The sequence below is a fragment of the Dromaius novaehollandiae genome, chromosome 18 (genome assembly GCF_036370855.1).
Source record: "Dromaius novaehollandiae isolate bDroNov1 chromosome 18, bDroNov1.hap1, whole genome shotgun sequence".
Taxonomy (NCBI): Eukaryota; Metazoa; Chordata; class Aves; order Casuariiformes; family Dromaiidae; genus Dromaius; species Dromaius novaehollandiae.
Window position 1 is genome coordinate 11,292,390 of NC_088115.1, and position 22,669 is coordinate 11,315,058.

Sequence of the window (22,669 nt, forward strand, 5' to 3'; positions counted from 1 at the left end):
GCTCTTGATTAGACAGATTTCCTCTTAAAATGGCATATTATTCACGATTCTCTCCTAAAACATGTTGTATAAGAACTATATTCTTTGTAGCCTTCATGTTGGCTATCATTATATAAATATACATGATATATACATTTATGTCATGTATATTTTCTAAAGGTAAGTATTGTGAAATTCTGGAAAGTTGCCTTTGTTCCTGAGAACAATGATACATTCGCTTGCTGAGAATGAAAAGCTTAGTGAACTTGAGGATGGTCAGTGTCTGCTCCATTGTGTTTTATGTGGTTACAGTGTTGTTCGGTTGTTACCTCCTATAGTTTTTTAACTTCTGTAAAATTGATCTCTACAGCTCTAGTAAGGTGATACAAATTCTTGTAATATATTAATGAAGGAATGGTGTCCATCCACTGCCATTCAGACAAAAAAAAAATGCTTTTGCACATAACTGGAGGAGCTTTTCGGGTGATTAAGGGTAAGAGCTGAGGATATGACCTCTTTGTGCCACATTTTAGGGTTTTTTTTTTTTTTTTGGTCCCTATTCAAGCACTGTTTCAACTGAAGTAGCAGCTACATTTACAGGTTATTGATTTAGAGATGGGTTAATCTACTTAATGTAACTCAAGATGTAATTTACACTATGATCCTAGTTCACATTTACCTCTTGGTGAGCAATTTTTTTGTTCTCCTCACATTTAGCTTATTCAGAGCCCGGTACACTCTAATGAAATGTGTGAATACAAGGTAGGATTATAGCACAGTCATGTTCCTTGAAAAGTGCTGCCCATACCTGTAAGTTGGTGTAGTGGAACACTGACTCAGAAATTTGTGCTTCAAAGTATTAGTATCCATAATCAGATGCTTCAGGAGAGGATTCTTGAAGACAGAAAGGCAAATTCTGTTTTCACTTGAAAAGGTAAATCCAGAGGAGTTCCATCATGGCACTTCATATTTAATCAAATAAGTGAAAATAAGCATGGGCTTTAGACACACTGTATGTTAGAAGAAGTGAGAGTCACGGAGAAAAGCTGTTTGCCTTTTATGCTGTGTATTATGTGTGTCATATTTTTCAACGACTCCTTGTAATGAACTTATAATAAGAAATTTATCTTTGCACTGACTTGACTATAAAAGCTGTGAATTTATTAGCAAGATTTTTTTTAAGAGAAAAGAAGCAACTTCCTTTACCAGGAACACATTATTCCAGAAGGGAGAAGAGGCTGTGTCTTGCCCACACACAGTATGGCTAGCATGCATACTACCAATCTTAAGGTGTACAGTATTCTCACCCTGCAACAGTAAGCGTATTTCATTTATCTGACCTTACTGAGTCTTGAGCAGGTTCTTTCCATTCATATGGAAGCTTACCAAAAACTATAAAAATAGCTTAGACTGCATTTTAAATGAGGTTCTAAGCCTTTAAAAGATAGTACTGATTCTGTTGAGTTATTACTTACATGTGTAAGGGCTGTGGAAGCATGCCCAAAATTTGTTCTACAGGGCATGTAAAGAATACCCTATTTTTGATTTATTCATCTCTGTTTTTTTGCAAGAGGAATGTCTTAATGATACTGGGATATTCGTTCTTGTTCAGATGATTTGAGCATACTACTATGAGTTAGTAAAATCTGTGTTATGATTTCATGTTTGGCCAACTTCCTCTTGACCGCTGTGCCTTGCCGGCTTGTTGGAGTTTGGTAAGGCTTTGCTACTCTGGGCTGTACAGTGTTGCTGGGTTAAGTGTCTGCAGCTCTATTAATTTACAGGAAACGTCACCAGTTTGTATCAGGAGTCTCCTGCAAAAGCATTCTCTTTAATTTATTTGAAAATGAGAACTTCATTCCAGGTTCTTGCATCGAGAAGACTCCTCATTTATTTGTAAAATCTCATACTTGGCAAGAAAAAAGAGAATCCTATATTTGAAAGTATTGCAATGATCGATACAGTGTGAGGCCTGGAAATTGTGGAATCCATCTGGTATTTTTTGTTTCTGAGACTGGTAAGCCTCTTTTGGGTTGCTAATGGCTTCCTTGTTTCTTTTTAGTCATGTAACACAGACAACATCTTGGATCCATCCTGTAACAAGTGCACTAAGCTTGCTTGGCCTCGAGAATGACAACGACGGAATGAGAGAGCCTCCCGGGTCCAAGAGCTGAGGACATCTGTTGACAGAAAGTAGTTTGTCTAATTGCAGTGTGGTAGTGAGAAGATACACAGTTTTTAATCTAATGTAGTTTCTAGTCTAACGTAGTAGTACCTGATGGTGGTACTCCCCTTGAAGTCAGCAGGTGTTCTGTTCAGTTAGGCAGGTTTATCCATGGGTGAAATTCACCCTGCGAAAGATGCAGGTGTGCAGAAGACTCTCTTCAGTCTTTATCTGCCCCAGTTCAGCGTGCAGGCATCAGACTTACATTAGGGCCTGATCCTGTCTTTTCATGACTTTCCTATTGGCATAACTCCACTGACTTGTACTGAGAGTTTCACAGCTTTGACCAGGAGGAGAATAAGACTGGGCCCTTGGTTGTGATTCACATGGCAAATGCCAGTTGAGGTTTGACTGAAACATGCAAAGTGAACTTTTTCTTTTTTCTTTTTTTTTTTTCTTTTTTAACCAACGATAGCGGGCATAACATAGATGCTTTTTCTGTAACTATTGAATTATCTCATTTTTATAAAGCAAATTATTGAATTTATTTTGCTAACAAATATTTGCAAATTATTACAAATATTTCAGCCCAGATGACTCTTTTAACACGTATTTTATTAAGATTGGTGATTAGGCTTTAGGAAAATGAGTCTTTGTAAGTTGTCAAGTAAAAAGAAACAGTTTTGGTAGAGGACACCATACTCTGTCAACAATGTGAGGCAAGAATGAAAATAATTCTACTTTTGTACTCTGCTAAATTGATACACACATGCATCAAATATTTCCGTGCAAGCTGTGAAGTTTCAAGTACAATGAAACCTGTGAAACCACCTCCAGGATCAGCAGAAATCAGTCACCTCCTCAAAGTTGGTTTTTAAGTAGAACAAAATCTTGTTGTAAACATTGGTGATGATTTAAAGAGGATAAAGAAAACAACAGGGGGTGCTACTGCAACCTGAGGAGCAAGGTTCGCGGCTCCAACCTAACAAACAGGTCTCACTGTACCCCCCTAGCACAGGATATGTTAAATCTCATTATTCACAGCACAACATCTGATGCCTGCTTTGTCAAACGTCTGATTCTGTGCTGGAGAGTCTGGAGACTCTTTCTGTATACGTGTGTGTGTGTACATATATGTATATATAAACACATATATGTATTATATATATGGTAGGTTTTGACTAATGAGTGAAATAAGGGCCTGCAACTTTGCTGAAGCATTAGTGAATATGCCAAAGGAAAACTATTTCTGACCGTAAGTCCAAGAAGGAGGGCAGTATTGTAAGCGTGTGAGGAAGGCACAGGCTACAACCTGCACTTTTCTGAGGAGCATGCTTCCGGGCTTCTGAACTTCCCTGGAAAGGTTCAGGCGCCCTACTCCATGCCAGCTCATCTCTTTCGGCTGGTACAAAGGAATGAGGCTGCAGTGTCACCTTTTTTGGAGGTCTGTCTCTGGCAGGTGTGATTTAAAAATTGATGCACTCTGAAGTATGGATATAAAGACCTGACTTATTCATAGTTCTGGTACCTCTACCACTCTCTCTATGACCTTTGCATTACAGAGCTGTGTCAAGTCAGGCACACTGTAGCTGTTGGCCCTTTTGAATCCAAAATAATTTATAATTTAGAAAGTCTCTTCTTTGAATAGAAGTGTAGCAATCTATTGCATATGGCCTGTGAGCTGTAGAGCATATTGCCAAAATGTTCTCCTGGAGGAACATGTACAGGAGTGACCTGAAGTACAGCTCAGAAAAGAGCTTTTTGCAGACTTTACTGGAAGTAGGTGTCAGGATATACTCAATAAGCAAATAGGAAAATTTATTTTGTACTTTTAACTAGGTCAGAACCAAATTGTCCATGAATCTGCACAGGTGGTGTGGATTAGGAAGAAGAGCTTGCTCAGCAGATCCACAATAACTTACATTTCTGAGAAAACTCCTCATATATAGCAACAGCCCTTAAGGTCGCGATGCTTCAGTCATATTTTGCTCCAGTGGCTCTTAACGTACTTCATTGCCTCCTTTGTGTTCCCCCAGAACACAATCTGAAGGAGCAAAGCATGTGCTTCAGTTACAGGGTTGCACACTCTAGAAACATTTTTATTTAAATCCCTTTTCTGAAAGTCGTTCAGACTCATTATACATAGAGGATATATAAGGTTCTGAATTCCAATATTTACTGTAGCCTTAGAAGTAGTTAGGGTGCTTTCTTCATGACAGGCACTTTCAGTTCATACTTTTATGATAGACAGATTGCACGTCGACTCCAGTTTTCCAATTCTGTGCAAGAGAGGTTGAATCTCCACTTGACCGTCAGTCTTGACTTATTCTGCTAGTGGCTTTGTGACAGCTAGCCGAGTGTTTCGAATAGGAGAAGCTATTTAGGGACAGAGCTAGAGACTATGGATCAGGCAGGCTTCATCAGCAGAGACTTTCTAGAGACCTAACAGCAATTTAAAGCTGTCCTTCTGTTAGATCAGTTGGAGGAGGACAGCTATGCGCATATTGCTTGCCCTCCCTGAGGAGCTGGTAATGATCTCCTGCTCCGAGCATGCAATGCACAGCCTGCTGTGCACGAGAGGGGGAGAAATCAAGACAAAATGTTGGCGTTCTGCCTGCTCTGCTTACTCTCTCCGCCCACAGCTGAGAACATTTCAGAAACTCGAAGACTGTTTCTCCCTCTCTCTTATAATTTTGCCTAGAAATTAAAGACATTTTAGAAATAGATCTCTGCATCCATCTAGCTTCTTCTCCGGTAAGTATTACCTCTTCAGATAATCTACTAGTTCAAATTCTCCACTACCGAGACTGCATTTTCATACCTACAATCTCCAAATGTTCTAATCTATTTTTGTAAGCTGGCATACTTGTTTCCTAGGTTATTTCTCTCTCTGTCTCCCCTTCTCTCTTCCTTTCTGTGAAATAGTTTGCAAAACTATTTTGATTAAGCCGAACAGTGTATGTTGAGAAAATGGTTCTAGGATAATTTAAAAGGAATTTGTAAAGAGCAGCTGTCAAAATATGCAACACTGTAAACAGCTACTTTTCATTTTTATTGCCGAATAAAACATTTTAAGTGGAAAAGAAATGAAAGTGCAACTTTATATGCTTTAAAATATTGAAACTAAAGCTTTATAAGGGGTTGGCCACTGGGCCATAATCGAATGCTCCGCCTGCATTTATTTTCTGTGTAAAGGTGATACTGTGAAGAATACCGGTCTGGTACACACTGGTGTTACTCTACCTGAATGCTTGGGGCACAGTGCCCTTCAAATACTACAAATACTCCAGTAAATTTAAAATGGCACATTCTCCATAATCAAAGCAAGTAGTTTAACACAAGTATCTACACAGGCATATTAGATACTCAGTTTAGCAGGTGCTAAATAACTTCCTGGTATCACTACTCAGTGTCACAATAAATTAGATGATCTTTTCATCCACCCCGCCAGATAAATACATGCACACATACATGCTTAAGCTGGCCATTCCATAAACATCACATAAATATTCACGTAGTGGGCAGGCATGTGTAATGGCCACATAACGGCCGGTGCGTGGCCATACTGCCTAAGCAGTACTAAGCAACTGGTGTTTTAGAACTAGGTTAGTATAATGGCTACGTTGTAGTTTTCTGCAGTAAAGTCTACAGAAAAGATATGGCTATTATGTAAGCAAATACATTTAGCCTCTATGGATCTTTATGATACATGAGAAAAAATTGCTGTTTACACACAGACATTTAACACAAGGCAAGCACTTCACTTAAGTCCATCTGGACACAGATTTAGAGTGCTAAATCTGTTCTGACACCGACTTCATTTGGAGTCTGAAGGTTTCACTTGGGATTGCAGCATTGCTAGAGTCCATACAGAGAACTTCACTTTCAATTCTCAAGTAGTGTTATTCTGAAAGGATGATCCTATTCAGGCTCTCTCTAGAAACCCCCCTCTTTAATACCATACCCTGTAAGACCACAAATGATGTGAAGTACCACTCCTTGTATTTAAAAACATTTGTGGTGGTGGAAATCTCTTGGGTATTTCAAAGATTTCAGTGATAGAAAGTACTTACTTTTTATGTAATTGAACATTTACAAATCGTCAACTACTCAGGCTGTACATGTTATTGAATCTAGCTTTTGCTTGCTTTCTAGCATAGTTGTAGGCATGTAAGGAGTCAAGTAGTCCTTTAACTAAAAAAGTCTGTAAAAGAGGGAGAAAGGCTGAATCCCATGTGTCTTGTTCTAAGATAAAAATTTTCAGAAGTAACAAAAAACAGTTTTGAAAAGAAATCTAGAAAAGCAAGTCAGGCTTGCTACGATTTCTCTGCAGGTCTCTGTGGAGCCTCACATTTTATTTACACTCCACAGAATTGTAATTTAAGGAATAGAAGCTAATAGAATCCTATCTAGAAATTGGTTAGTGGCTTTGATCTCTTCTGTAAATTAAGCAATTAGAAATTATTTAGAATAAAACAAAGAAATATAATAAAATGGGCAATTTCTGTTTCCCTAAAACTTCCTATCTGTAACTGGTCCTTTTAATTAGCTGGTTTACTTCAGAATATGTTTGGTTCATAGGCATCATCTGTTGCATGGCCTCATCTACCCCTCACACAAAATGGAGTTAGCGAGTTATCCTCTCTATAACACCCACTGGAATTACTTTATTGCCAGAGAGAACTGGGTTTTCACAGTGCAGAAATTGCATTTCACTGTATGTGTTTTTCTGTGGAAGATAAATCTGACAAGCTGGAATACTGAGAGACAGGTTCAGTCAAGCTAAGTGTTTAACACAGGTTGATCTATCCCACGTAATGTTCACCATCTATTTAAATGCTTCTCATGACAGGCGGTTTTATGAAATCAAAACAAATGATTTGGTATTTCTTTAAGCCTGTTTCTGACAAGCAGGAGGGTGTCTATTGGCATTTACTGAAGGCAAGGAAAATCCTTTTAAGAGAACTGTGGTTGCTCAATAGGCAAGGTCATGAAGGACTAATTAGTGGGAAAGGCTCTCTTAAAGCTCAGCAAATTCAGTTATGACTTGGCCTGTGAAATCTTGACTCTTCTGGGAAGTCATGGGATGCTTAACACTCAGCTCAAGAAACTTACTGGGAGCTACTCAGAAATCTTAATGCTTATTCCAAATCTAGCACCGAAATTCAGTGGCCTCTTTGCAAATATTGGCCCAAGTGATTTTCATAAGGTTCTAGCTCAAATCAGGAGGAAAATACAAAGCTGGCTCAGGATTGCTTTTTCAATTCTGTGCTCAGACCTCAGGCGCATTCTGGCTGCAGGTCTCCATGCACTGTCAATACTGCTCGAAGGAGCATCAGCTTGTGCTCCAGCTGCTGCAAACGAGCGCAACCACATGAGTTTAAATAGAGATAGCTGTCAGCTCAGACTCTGGGGCCAGATTTACAAAGATATTTAGCAGCTTAAAGATGCTGATGGAGTTAATGGGAATTAGGCACCTAACCTACTTAGATGCTGCTATAAATGCTGCTAGGCATCTTTAGGTACCTAAATACCTTAGCAAATCTTTCCCCTTATTTCTTGCAATGATACTGTACCAAAAATCAAATACTAATGAATAAAGCCTAACCTTTGTCCTCTGTAACCAGCTTTGCCTTTCCCTAGGGATTGTTTTCATGTAATACTAAAAATACCAGCCATTTAACAGGTTGTACCATCCAGATTCTTTTCATATTTTTGGTGGCTTGATTATTTGCTGCTCATTCTAGTTTTTTGCTTTTTTTTCCCCCCCCAGACAGTGGCTGATGTTGCCATGGATTTAATAAGTTGATATTTTTGTAACATTCTTTTGAGATAATTTATTTTATTGCAGGATAATATTATTGAATTTTCTTCCCACAAAGATGTATTCAGACAGAATTTTGCATCATTCATCATTAAGTCATGTGGCTGAAAAAAACAGAATGGAGCAAAATCTGTTACAATCAGAGCCTCCTGTTTCTAAATATTAGGATGGGAAACTGCAGTCTAATAGCCAATACTGATTCTGTCCCCATGGTACTGTGTCTGAGTCAAATCCAAACTAGTTAAGGCTGTTGATTAAAAAAGAATATATGAAAAAAAACCTTCTCTCCCTCCTGCGCTGTTATGCCTACTTGTGAACATTTTGAGCAGTTTGCTTGTCCTCTCCAAATTCTACCCCAAAGTATAGACCTTAAGACATAATTACATATATAATCTTATGTATGATATAAGTGTCTTTATTTACAACTTCCAGGATTAGCTAAGCTTAAATATATATAGCGTTGAATACTGTTTTTCTTGAATTTGAGCGTTTTTCTCCTATGTTCAGCTATTCTCAGCATAAGGAAAAGGCTGATGATCTGCTTAGCGGTTAGAGTGGCACTCAGGACTTACGGATTCTCGTTCTGGTTCTACCACTGACTAGCTGCAGAAGCTGTGACAAACTGCTAGGCTACTCTGTTCCATAGTTTGCTTTTTGTCATAAAAAGGGCCTTATGCACATGAATCCTTAACAGAAAATAAATCTCTAAGTCCTGAAGAAAAGGGCTTTGAGCTAGGCTTTTTTGTTGTTTGAAGACAAAGAGTTTAGTCCCACATCTTCTCCAAAAAATCCATAGCCTGTGTTCTCTCTTCAAGTCATGAAGGATATTATGATATTGGACTGCAATTACATGATACCTTATTCACTGGAGGCTGCAAATCACAGATGATTCTGTCAGAAGGAGCAGTGCTCACTGGTCTTGGCAAGGAAGAATCCAGCTTCTCAAGCAAGTCACTGAAGCTTACCCGGAAAACATGTAGCTTGACAGACCAGGAAATACTGTTGTCTCTGAAGCTTCAAATCAGAGATGCGAAGAAAAATTTCTTGTATCAAAGTCTTCATTCATTTTTCTGCCCGGAGTTTGCAAGGTTAGAGCGCTCCAGAAGCTGCTGGTCTCTGTAACTCTTGCAAACCTACAGAGCATCCACCAGTTCTGTCGCACAAGAATCACCGCAGTGGGAGCCAAGAAGGGTCCTTGCGCAGGTAAGTTGTGACACCTGGGATGTCTCTGATGTAGGACTTCTGTTTGGGCAAGACTGTACTCCAAAACAAAAGTGAACATATCCCTTTTAGATTACCTCAGGGATAGGGGAGGTGAACTAAAAAAAAATTAGTAGCCTGAAATCATTATGGGAATATCAATTTGTGTGCTAGGCTGCTTGGGTAAAAGTTAAAGCATGCAAAATCAGCAGTTTTGCCACTGACTTTGGACAAGTCAGGATTTTGCCATGGCCTCCAGAAGTCACAAACAGTTCAGAAACAAAAATGTCTTAATCTCCTTTTAAGTACCCTGCTCTTCAGCTATTAAGTAGTCATGGTTCCCTGTGTCCCAATTATTATAATCATTAAAAGCAACTCTTGCTCTTGCATGTGTAGAGACCTCATTAAAACATACGTGATTAAAATGGGAAAAGAAATGAAATTATGTTTGTGGCCTAAAATAAAAACATAACAGTAATAGCACTGATGGAGGAAAGAAACAGGCAGGATCTTGGGAAAGGCACAGTGTTGAGATTCCTTTTAAATAAAGGAATGTTTTCATCTTTGCTCCAAAAGCTGGTAATGCATTGTAGTTCCTTTCCATCCCCTAAGGTCTGAGAAAACCAAGAGCACTGACATCTCCAGGGATAGTTAAGCTTTCAGTCCCCAAGCAGCAGGCTGAACTGCATTTATTAATCTCTAGTTTGTGTCACTTGGGACCCTAACATTAGGTCCTGTAATTAGTCACCTTGGGAGTTACACATTCCAAGTCAAAGACAACTGTGTATAATTGATGTCGTGGCATGAACAGGAGCAGACAAGGCCATTAAGAAAGCTGCCTGTCATTCTCATGTTACTCCTCCAAATTAAATACAAAAAAAATTGTTAATTATAAAGATGCAGGGGAATAGGAAATAGGACACCAAGTGTGTTGAAGTCTGTCTGTCTTGTTATTTGGCTGTTTGGAAGATGCAACCAAAATGAAGCATTTTATCATTAAAGGAAAATGTGTAAACATAGTTAATCTCATCTTGTTCATTTCTCCGTCTGCTCATCTTTGGGAACACCGTCTAGTCATCTGAGTCTAAGTTCTCAAATGTAGGTGCTTAACTCATCCTGATTTTAGATGCTAAAGCAGCATGGTAACTGGCACCATTGTGTTCCAATGACCATTTAGATTTCCACAGCAACTGATACATAAAAAAATCAAAACAATAGTAAACATACACTAACAGGAAAGTCCTGTGACTGGATGCACATGAGCTGAAAAGTCTGTTCTATTGTTGTGCTTTGTGATTATTTGCCATAAAACTCTGGCGTCTGTTTCAAACAAGGATTGTTAGCGTTGCTTGTCCTGAGTGTTATGTATGTACATATGAATCTGCTTATAAGTGAATACAGTTTCAGGGAATTGGAGGAAAAGGCCTTAATAACTTCACTGTGTTTATAAACATACAGATTCTCCCTTACAAGAAAACTTCTTAGCCCTCAGGAATGAAGTTTTGCTGCAACACAAGTGGGTTCTGCAAGAGGAGGCCTCCAGGCAAGAAGCAGCTGTCTCCCAGGCAGGTGAGCAGTGCAACAGGTTAATGGCAATTTGCTTTCTGATGTGGCTGAGAGGAAATTGCTACTCTGCGAGAGCAGAGATAAGGAGAAATACCTAGTGCCTTTTTTCCTGCTACAGACAATTGTGAGGGACTTTGCGTAGCCGGGGGGGGGGGGGTGAAAAAAACACACGCAGTTGGGTGTATCACATCCTTCCAACCCACAGTGCATGAGATTTTGTTCCTGAGAAAGAAACATTGCCAGGTAAGCTCTTCCTTGCTCTAGAGACTTTTCTCTTACTGCACTCCAGAGTCCTCATTCCAAAAAAGCACTGACAGATGCTTATTCTGGGCAGGGAGCTTAATGAAGTAGAGATGTGTTGGTAATTCCTCGTTAAAACCAAGGGCACTGCGCAGCCTCTTAACACTGCGTTTTGCAGTTGTTGTTCTGTCATACTGATGCCACCACAATGTCCATCTACAGTTTTTTCCTGCCCTATCCAGTTCTGATCACTCCCCTAGTTTTAAGCAGTTCTCAGCTGTCTCCCTGCCAGCTACCATGTTTCCAAGGGAAAGACTGGAACCCTGACAACTCCTAAACACACAGAGTTTGCCATAATCCCAAAATCCCTGAGATAGGATGTGTAGCTCTGTCATGGAGGCCGAAGGTTTTGAGAGCAGGGAAGGAGAGTGGTGGGTGCAGGAGTGAGTCAGGTGGATCTACGTGCATTACGTCGTGCGTCCGTGCCGGGATCGGTGCGTAATTGGATTTCGCAAATGCGACTTCTGTGTCTCTGGATCACAAAACCAAGATAAACCTAGAGAAGTTTTGAACAAATACCTACCTGAAAGTCTGCCTCAAAATGAAAATGATGATAGCTGGTCTCATTTCATTCAGTTTTTCATCTGCCCCAGAATGAGAGAAAAGTGAAAGATACAGACTGAAATTAGTGCTTTAAAGCTGTGAGAAGAAAAGCAAAGCACAACCAGTAGATCTGAATTCGTGGGCACAGAGAACAAAATCAGTTAAGTAGTAATGATAGGATTTTTCTAGAAGACCTTTTAGGCCCCCAATTTCTTTATTAGATCTACTCAGAAGGCACTAGTGTATGTTTCTTCTACGAAACAGGAGTAGCAGGCACTTCTTACAGTGCATTGACAGCTACAGATAAAAGGGTGGTAGTTATTAGTAGTGACTACTGCCTAGCAAGAGATTTTTTTGAAAGTTTTCCTATCAAGATTTTTAAGACTTTTGCACATCTACATGCAGATGCTGGATACGAGCCTCAGCCATGATAGTCCTATACCAGTTCATGCAATTTTGGGAGTGAGGAGGTTTAAAACTACAGATGTCAGTGGGGTTCAGCTAGACCTCAAGCCTCTCTTGGGTGCAGGTCCCAGGGAGGCTGCTCTGGCTGCCTTAGGCGCAGCTGAGCCTGTTGGACACAGAGGCAGGAGAAGGAGCAGAGCTCTCCCTGCTCAGTGGCACCGTTCTCACCCAGTTTGCTGTTCCTGTGAATTCAGATCAGCTGGAGCCACTTCAGAGCACAGGGGAATAGGCTGCTCTGCCTCCCTTTGGGAAAACAGTGAAATACCTGTTAAAATACTGGATAGCTGAGGAAGAGAGGAGGCAATTGTAACTAATATCAGGGAAGATCTGCAGCAGTATGGTGACATGGGTCCTAGCTGCTTTTCATCTTGCTTCCTCTTTCCCTATGCATATTCATAAGTGCGCAGAAGATGAGAAGGCTGTTAGCAGACTTCTCCCTGATGTAACCACTTGAAATGGTACAAAGTTTTCAGGGAAGCCTCATGTGAACTCTGTAGTCCCTCTGTAGATCTGAAATCAGGCAAACATTATCCTTATTGTCCAAACACTGAGTCACAAGGAGAAGAAGTCACTAAATCTAATATACTTTGGGAAGATCCCAGAGGTAAAGTGAAATCTTTTCTCTCTTGAAAAAAGCTGATGGAAATCTTGCTATGGATTTGCTTCGTGCCAGACTCTTATTCTGATCTTTATGAGAGTCACATGAACAGGTGTGAAATTGCACCTAAAGAACAAAGGACAGGGAAATGTGGACAACTTTCATATACGACACTAGCAGAACAAAATTCCGTGGCAGAAAACCTGGCTGACACGCTCATTTGTAAGAGGGAATGACAGCTACTGGAGCAGGAAAAACCCATGCCTGAATGAGAGGGGAGACTTTGCGGAGGCACCAACTCAAAATAGCCCGCGCTGTCCTTCCTTACGGCCTCTCTCGCTAAGCAGGGCTGAGCAGTAACAGGCTATCATGAAGTGCTCTGCTCTTTGTATGCCGTGTCCTCTTGGCAAGGAGGTCACAAACAAATCTCAAACCACACAACAGTAAAACTTTTTTAACTCCACTGGGTGTTTATGCTGCAGAAGCACCAAGGTTGGGACTCTACCATACCAGCTGCAAAAAAACCCCACTTTCTCCTCCAAAGTACCTGCAGCCTGGGATAGTCAGACTAACACAAATAATAGACCACTAGATTACCACAGGTTGTCTGGATTAATGCCTGCAGATTTCCAATTTTGTTAAAATTAGTCTCTTATTAACATTTTTCTGCATTCAGACTTTTTAAAAATAATGGTGATAATGCTCTAGTAGATTTGCAGTTTAAGTAACTATATCTGCTTGTGGTTTCAAATAGAAGAAAGCATCTTCACTTTCTGACAAAGTAGCATTAAGTTGTTGCTGTGCTTCACTGCCAATGCAGTTGCTTTTCAGTGTCAAAACAAAAAGATCCTTACACACATTTAGCTTTTATTTGTGACGTTCTTTGGGAGGGGAAAAAAGCTAAATTGGTTTGAATGTTTTAATTTTAAGGGGAACTGTTCTAAATATTGAAAAGAAATCACATCTCCTGTTATCTATTATAAAACTAGAAAGCTTAATTTTTTTTTCCCCTCAGTTGATTTATAACGTCTCATTAGTGCTGCCTGTGCTGATGTGGTATGGTAAGGGTGTCCCTGAGTGCTGAAACGTGTATCCTCTAAATGAACCAAACGTGCAAAGTTTTGTGTCTGCAACTTCAATGTGTGTTAGAGTTGCAAAATCCTAGCTAACTTGTGCATGTTTTACTTTTTGCTAAAATTTATAAGCAACTTAAGATGACAGAAAATGTAACACTTATAATAAAGCCAGTGTTACTCTTGAGAGAAAAGAGAGTTGCATAGATCATGATGGATCTTTTGCTGACCTTTATGCCAGAAAAATAGCGGTTCCAAAGATTTCTTTGTAGTTAGACCTTGTCTACCTGTCAGATTTTAAAAATCAGCCCATGTGGCAGTCAGATATTGTACCTGACAAACTTAACAGCCTAGCAGGTTGAATTGTTTTAGGAGAGATTACTCATGAGCTATTAATCTTAGCATAATAACACCTTTGACTGACTTCCGAAGGACCTGAGTGCAACTTGTAAGTAAACTACTCTTATTTACTAGTTACCCAGAACAGTCAAAGTGTTTCCTTGTGGGACGCAGCCTTGCACAGACTTGCCAAGCCAGACTGACCCTGCGCTGTGCTGAGAGCCTTTACCTCCCTCTGATGGACTGATGGCTGCTCAGGTCTGGAGAAGCATTCAGCACCTGGTGGGACCAAACCCCGGAGATCTAACTGGGATCTAAGCAGTTCCCGGTTCTTATAACGAGCAATTATTACAATGTTTGTCTGTGCTAGCAAAGTGCATAAATCTGTAATAACCAAGATCAATACCAACTCTGTTACTAAGCAGATGCTGTCTCCCAACCTCTGAGCATCTCATTAAAAGGACTAGAGAGAGCAAGCAAGAGGATATTGTTGTGAGGTTGAAACAAATATAACGTACTGCTTACAGAACTTCTTCTTAGAAACAAGTACCTGGCTGTCCTGTAGAAGAAACTTACACTCCGTCAATGCCACAATAGACCTTGTTACTGTGTTTATATATGAATTCACACAGCTAACTTGGGCAAGTATTCAGCTGGGATACACATATTATTCTATTAAGATCTTCATCACTGCACCTACAGGAAACACAGACCAACAAGGAAACAGACAACGCTGCAGAAACAGGGTGACTTGCCCCAGGTCACACAGCTAGTTGGTGGCAATGGTTGGAGATGAGCGCTCGTCACCAACCTAGTGCTTTACCCACTGTACTGAACTGGCTTGGTAAGAGAAGGCTGCAGACCAGGGACCTGAGGTAAATACTAAAACTAGAAGAAAAACTTATTCTTCAAAGAGTAAAAATGATGCTCTGGCCTAAGAAAAAGCTGGGGTTGTGTCCATTATGGTTTCGAAAAGATCTCACCTCCCTACCTCAGTTTTGTTTCCTACTCTCTGAAATTAAAACCCAAATTCAGTGGATTGTAAACAGACCACCAGTGAATGCATTTCTCAAACGTAGAAACAGGGGTACAGCACGCAGCTAGCTGTGAGAGCCCAGCACTCTGATATTTCAGGGATGCCTGATCTAAAGCTTACTGCGCAAGGAAATCTCAAATAATGATGCAGTATGGCACTGCCTGCAGAAGGGACAGCTTTTCCAAGGAAGAACTGACATAATATAATGGCTGACAAGTCAGTCAGATAATGCCAGGATAAAATAATGGTGATGGAGGTCAGCGCAAGACATTAGAGAAGTGTTCAAAGAAGCTTGTCGAACAACAGCTGCAGCCGTGGAATTTTTCTCTCGGGTGCATGGAGGCTCCTTGACTGCGGCGGCATTTCAGACGCCTCCTGGCTAGAGGTCTCGCCAGGACAGAGAGGGGGAGTGCCTGGAAGAGCAAAACAGACAATCATCTGGTTCGACAAGTGCAAGTGCAAAATATTGTGAAAAGCTGATTGTACTTAATGGAGCTACCAGATGAAATGCTGTATCCATGGTATCTAAGAAGGTGATTCATGTCACTGTTATAAATACCAACTTGCTTGAAAAGAATATATTCAAGTAAAATCTGCATTTAGACTGGATTTGCACAATAGGCTTGTGCTGAGATTCCAGTTCTTTCAGATGTTAATGATGCACAGTATATCTTGCAGAGCAGCAGGATGAGGTATAAAAGGTATATAGCTATACAACAGCTGAAGCCCAAAGAAAAGCCCCCTCTCCACACACTCTACCTCTCCTTCTTTTCTCAGCTGACAGCACGACAGGTTGAACACCATGCAGTCACTAGCACAGTGCCGAGTCGCGCATTGTAACTCTGACAGTCTGCCATCTTCCCTGGGATGTGCATGTTATTGAGCATTATTTTGAGTGCATCAAATTGGAAAGGAAACATCTTTGTGTACATCTTCAAGAGCATAATGCAGAACTGTAATTCAAGGCTTTTGCTCCACACAGAAGTGAGTAACTGGATCCTGTCTGACACTGTTAATGCTTTCAGCCATTGAGAATATAGTGATGCACCTGGAAAGAAATGTAGCTGGTAATGGGATAAACATTAAATAGCTGCATGACAGTTTACTTGGATCTTTCCTGGGGAGCAGGAACATTGCAGTAAAGTAGCTGAAAATTCCTAGAAGAAACAACAGAAATCATAAGGTAAAGAGATCAGGCAGAATTTCACTGACAATCTGGAATTCACATCAGCAAATATTTTTGGATGTTTGCACTTGGAGAGAAGAACATAAGTTGCCTCCTCAGGGAAAAAAAGACAGCCATTCCCAAACCAAAAAAGGCACCACTGAAGGAAATGCAGAGATTTCTATTGATTTCAGAACACACTGAGCAGGCAGCTAATTAAATAAGCATGGAGACAGAAATCATTCTCCTTTTCTTGCAAAGTGTTGAGGGACATGAGTAAATCGGGGGAAGACAGGGCTGTAACTCATATCCGTTCTGTAGTGAGAGGTCTTTAGGTGGTGTAAATAGGACTTTTTTAAAAAACTACATTGAATTATTAATGATTTTAAAGACAACTAGTTAATTCTCTAGGAGAGACAAATAGCTTCCTCATTACAGAACTTTCTTCTCACTCCTTGTTAAAAAGTATTCCCTAGCTCAGTGAAGAGAGGAAAAAAGTCAGTAAGCTGAGTTGGTCCAATGCTACAAAGCTTTGAAAAAAACTGAATTGATAGCTAACCACTTCTCCTCCACCCAGACACACAGAACTAATGAAATCTAATAGTTCTGGTATTTTTGCATACATTATTGTATGCCTGAGATTCTGATAAAATGGAAAGGTAACCAAATTTACCTTCCAGCAGCACCCCCTTTACTATGTACTTTTCTTGAGATGAGTAGTTTCACAGTATATTAAACTTCAGGTTAAACTAACCTAGGTTAGCTTAAACATATAACAGGAATCAACACAGAAGCATGGGTAGATAGTGTTCCAACACTGCTGTTGAACATCTGTTCTGAATTACCAAAATTCCAGCTGAAAAACAAATATTTCCACTATAAATCAACCAAAACATTATCCTGAGTGTTGCAGCAGATGCAAAATGATTCTGGCTCACTCTGTCCTGTGGTTTGGCTCTTTCCTTAAAATTGCTGTGAATATATTTATTTACACACTTCAAGAAATACACATCTGAAATGTGTATTTAAACTTACTTAGAATACATCTAATGTTAGTTCAAAGCTAATGGTCTCTCGATAGGCTATTCTGTTAACTATATATGCTACCATTTAGCATAAACTCTAGTCACAGCTTTCCAGATAAACCAGGTCTAGAGCAACACTTAAAGTTTCCTTCTCAAAAGTGCTCTGAACACTTCAACTCAGTACTACTAATGTTTATGAATTAGAGTTTATATGTGGGGAGTATTTGTTTTGTTTTTTGTATTCATTCTGTTCTGGAGTACTTTGGGTTTGTTTTTTTCCCCCATTGTTAGTGCCACTATTCATCTTCAGTTTCATCACTTAAATGAATCAAAAGATACATTGATTTAGCTGGAATAAAGAAATGGGACTTGTTTACTAGACATGAAACTTGGAAAAAGGCTTTGCAAGAAACTTCATATTTAATGGTCTCTGTGAATAAAATGGTCCAGTTAGGCATAGGTTGTAATTCTGTGCTTTTAGGTGTCCAAATGCACTTAAACTGCATCTAAGCCACCCTCATTAAAGATGCTTTCCTTTTTAAAGTATTTCATATGTTCCAGATAAGCCAGACAACGAGGGACTTGAACTATGGTACCATAAGTAACAACAAAATCTTGCAAGGGGGGAAAAAGAAAGTAATTTTGGTTTATCCCCCCTTCTTTGCACAAAATATACTTTGGGGGAGAATAAACAATGCTGTGTTTTGAGGTTTTGTAGTTGTTAATCATTTCCTGCCTTAGATGCTTGGAGAAAAACAGCGTGTGTAGACTAAATATAGCTGTGCCTTTTATGATGGTTGGGAAATGGAAGCTGCAGGCTAGTAATCCAGCCCACCAGCAACAGGAACGCATGCTTCGTCCAAAGATGAGATGATAGCAAATGGGGTACTTAAGGGAAGTAAAAAAGCACAGCTTACATTGTGATAGTGGCGTGTGTTGGACTGGAGTTTTCAGGACTCTATTAAAGCAAATGGAAATCATACAGAGGGTTTCAGCCATACACTTAATTTTTCCCTTTCAGAGATTTGAAAGTTATTATAAAAGTATAGGACCACATTTTCTACAGGCAGTTTGTTAATTAAGGCATAACAGTTAAATGTCTGCATAGATTTAAAACAGCCTAAAATGTGTACTTTGTTTAACATTTCTGATTGTAAAGTGATCAAAACATAAATTCTATATAAGAGACAGCAGACTTTGTCCCTTTTCTGGCATTGTACATTTGCTTTATATATTGTTAATCAGACATAATTTAGGCCTCAAAAAATCTCCTTAAAATTCTGATTAGTGATGTTGGCAAGAAGCCATCTAAAAAGCCTCTATTTCTTCCTTTGATAAGTTTGAAACAGCTATAACAAAGAGTAAAAATAAGATCACAGCCTTCTTTTTCATGCCAATCAAAATAATGTATTCCCAGGTCAAAGCCATTTAAGGGAAAATACAGGAGGACATCTTTATTTCCTTCCATATGCTATCAGATGGCTATAGGAAACTGTAAGTATGTCTATGCCCTTTTGCATTAAAAAAAAAAAAAACAAAACAAAACACCTGCCTATAAAAATGCTAGTTGTGAGCCTTAAAAAACAACTTGTTCTGCAAGGCAATTAATTAGGTTCAAGATTTTATAAAAAGGTTTAAGAAGTGAATGGGAATAAAATTAAGTCAGAGGTGTTTATTATTAAAATTAATTATGCATGATGCTTTCAGTATAGCTTAAAATCTAAATCCTTGACCATGGAAACACACAGACAAGAATATATTTGGTCCAAATACAGTCAATTGTGCAGCAACGTTTCTGCAGATCAGGGCATCACTTAAAAAGAAAAAAAAAAAAGGACATTAAAAAATGCTTGAAATGCTTGAAGGCAGAATAGAGCAACAAACAATAGCAATCTTTTTATCGTTTCTCTTGTCTGCATGTATATTTAAGGTCTACACGATAAAGTTGCCAGCTATCACTATTTTTCTTAATTAGCTTATGCATTTTACTTTAATGCATAAAAACATTTTTACAAAGCTGACAGCACAAAGCTGAACACTGTCTGAAATGGCAAATACTATGTCTGTCTTTTAATGCACACCTTTTCAGTACACATCTTTCCTTGTAGGGTGTCATCAGTAATTAGTCCACTCTTTTGGAAGATAACGAGGGCAGCAGGAGTGACACCTTTCGCGGAAGGCTGTTGTCTACAGCAGAAAGGAGACAGAGGAGCACTTTCGGTTTGAGCAGGCAGAATCTCTTCCTTTCGCTTTGAGCCGAATTCCCAGGACGCAGCTGTTCCATCCTGCGTCATTGCAAGTGGCAGCCCTGGGACTATGTTCAGACAAAGCCAATATACGATTATGGGAAAATACCTCCTTTTTCTCCAGATAAACAGAGAGAGGCGTATGACTGAAATCCAGCTTTGGATGCTGAGTACCACTAAAGCTGATTCTGTGTTTGAAAATACATTAAAAAAAAATCCAAGTTCCTCATACTCTATTTTTTCCAAGCCTTTTAAACTATAAATCTTTGAGACATCAAATCAGACTTTTTGTATCAAATAAAGTAGGGTGAGACATGCATAGCGTACGTTTGCCTCTTAAGTCAGTGTTTCTTGATACTATATGTTGCATTATGCTACTTGCAAAAGTAGCTTTCCAAAAACAAGAGAAGCCCAATATACTCATATTGAACGTACTCAGTGTATATAGTCTGACACTGACGTAGCGAATAGATTCCAAATGAAATTTCTGATGAGAGATTTAAACAGAATGAAACTATCCATAAGACAGAGATGAGAATTAATTCTAACAGAATTCCACCGTGTTTGTGCTGTGGATATGGGCACTGTGGTCTGAAATTATTATTTAGAAACTGTTCCATTGCTGCTGAATATAAGTGAGAGTAAGTAAAAAACCCTGTCTCATCTGCAAGACTTAATGGATCCAATCCTACAAGATAAACTGCATGCAGATTAATGTGTCCGACTGCAACTATTTCCTGATCTTTTTCAATACATGCTGTTACGACGATTCTTTCATAAAGAGACATAGCATGACTTTACTGTGTTTATGGTTAGAAGCCTGACTTTTTGTCTGTAGGATCTTCCCCAGTTTTCCAGAAGAAAGTCAGGCTTTCTTGCCAAAGATGAAAGAGGTTCACTACATTTCTGGGATTCTTAACAATCTAAGCCCACAGGATTAAAAATTGGTGGATTGGGTTTTTTCGCGTGTGTGTTTCTTTGAGAGGGAAACTTGGGAGCAAGGTAGACATCCCAGAACTGAAGACAAAAGTACACAACAGAAACAGATCACAAGCTTAGGGCAACTGCCTTACAGGACTCTGGAGCCCAGGGGTAGTAGGCACTTCAGTGACTGTCACCGACCTCATTGAAGAAGGTGGGTATTCAGTACTGAGTTTTATGGATCCAGCTCTGATAAGCCTTTGTATGCAAAATACTTGGGGCTAAATTCTGCCCTGACCTCCCTCAGCACTGGGCCTCCGGCTATCTTTCTGAAAACAGCCATTTCAAGTCAGAGAAATCTGGGTCATCAACTTCGATAGAAATTCTGCTTGAATATGGAGGAGAGGTTCAGCTGCTGCACCTTTCACTCCTCTCCTCTCTTACAGCTCTGCTTGGCGATGGGCTGTTTTATTCTGTGCTTGTGGATGCTCTTCTCCTATATCCAGTAAAACCAATGCCAGCTTCCAAAATCAAACAGCCTGAGCATGTAAGAACAGCTATTTCTAACTGTCTTTCTACTGCACGCAAGCCAGCAGGCAGAAAGGAATAGGAATGGAGCACAGATGAATAAATGGCAGGACCAAGTTGTTTCTCCCATTAGCACCAGCTGGGAGTTGTCCTTATTCAGAGAAAGGTTTGACAGCAAAACACATCAACTACTTCATTATCTCTTGTCTCAATACAGTTGTGCCATCTTATTTAACTGGCCAGTTGTAACTATTGGGTCTAAATAATTCCCCATGGCACCAAGGGCTCTAGGCATGTGAAGTGAGCTTGAGAGGCTGGTTAATGCTTTACAAGGTTAAGATTGCTTTAAAAAGCATAGCAAAGTATTTGTTCCAAAAATGTAGTCGTCACTGAGAGTAGCTCTTGCTCAGTTCAAACCAGGTCAGCTGCCCAGGCAAGTACATGTATTTGATCTACTGTCATATTAAGGGCTGACTGTGAACTTTGGCAGAAAAAAATTGTATTAATCTTTCAATTCATAGCATATAAGCAATGACTAGTAATACCTATTTTTCTGAGAACTGGAATGCCTTTTGGAACCACCCCAGATTACTTAAGAGAAGTTCCTCTGCCATCACCCAAAAGCAGTTCCAAACCTGTCTCTCCTGCATTCAATTAAATCAAAAAAAAAAAAAAAAGAAAAAAAAAAAAAAGAAAAGGAAAGAAAGAAAAACCCACAGGCAGGGGCAGATCATGGTTCATTCAAAAAGCATTTTTTCCCTCTTATGAGGAGCCACTGCTGCTTGCTCAGCTGCACGCCAAGTGGACAACAAACATCAACGTCTAAGTAATTCAACACTGTTGGTAATAGCTTTCGCTTGGAAAGCCAAGCAAGCGCTACTTCCAGAAATTTTTATGACGGGGAGGGAAGTGTTCCTTGGTGCTTCTTGAACTGGCCTTCAAAAGCTACTGCTGCTTAGCACCAGTTAGGGTGCAGGTATCCAAATGTACGTTTTTGGCTTTTTCTGTACCTCTGAGGTATACATCGTATGGTATGGCCTTACATAGAGGACAGTCCCAGCTAAAGTGGGCACGCTTCTCTCTTTTGGGACAAATTAGAACTAAAACAAATGCTGAATCTTAAGCCTCTTCAAATTCTCTACTCTATTTTCTTGCATATCTCACTTGCTCCTTTCATCCATCATTTTGGCTTATAGAAGGCTGAGGCAAGGATCTTTGTCGATAAGCCAGTATGCATTTAAGTTACACTTTTCATAAACCATTTGCTTTTCCAATCTGTCTTGTGCCTTGACCCAAGAGCCAGCTCTTCCGAGCTATCCTCTCTCTTCACCTTGTAGCTTGTAATCCTCCTCCCCACTTTTGCAATTCTTTTCTCCAGAGAAAACAGAACATATTCAAAAGAAGGCAACATGAGGAATAAAAGTGACACTGCCAATCTAACTGCAATCCTGTACATACCTGATCGGAGGTTTTGCTCAAGTTTGAGTGACTTCTCAAAGTGCAAATACAGTAATGACTCCTGTTTAATCCTGAGACAGAATGAGATGGTCAGAGAAAAGGACTGGATACTTCAGACCAAACTATATTTAAACAGGGAGATGTAGATTACAAGTTGATTATGATTAATATATAACTGCAGCACAGGATCAGGCATCTTTCCATCTATTAGTATCTACATTACGCTTAGTCCTGATTAC

The 22,669-nt window shown here is 39.6% G+C and overlaps 1 protein-coding gene and 1 long non-coding RNA gene across 7 annotated transcripts in view; both read left to right on the forward strand.

Moving 5' to 3' along the window:
- STXBP4 (syntaxin binding protein 4) overlaps positions 1-5,246 on the forward strand; it is an 82,294-nt gene extending 77,048 nt beyond the window's left edge. For all 6 annotated transcript variants that reach the window (XM_026098943.2, XM_026098946.2, XM_026098942.2 and 3 more), the window contains one exon: positions 2,042-5,246. In XM_026098943.2, coding sequence (XP_025954728.2) covers positions 2,042-2,153 — 112 coding nt within the window. In that variant the 3' untranslated portion in view covers positions 2,154-5,246. The remainder of the gene's footprint in view (positions 1-2,041) is intronic.
- A 5,382-nt stretch (positions 5,247-10,628) lies between these two features.
- On the forward strand, positions 10,629-20,629 carry LOC135330236 (uncharacterized). The gene is made up of 3 exons (XR_010392113.1): positions 10,629-10,736; positions 18,695-18,771; positions 19,386-20,629. It is a non-coding gene; the product is annotated as an uncharacterized LOC135330236 (long non-coding RNA).
- The last annotated feature ends 2,040 nt before the right edge of the window (positions 20,630-22,669 follow it).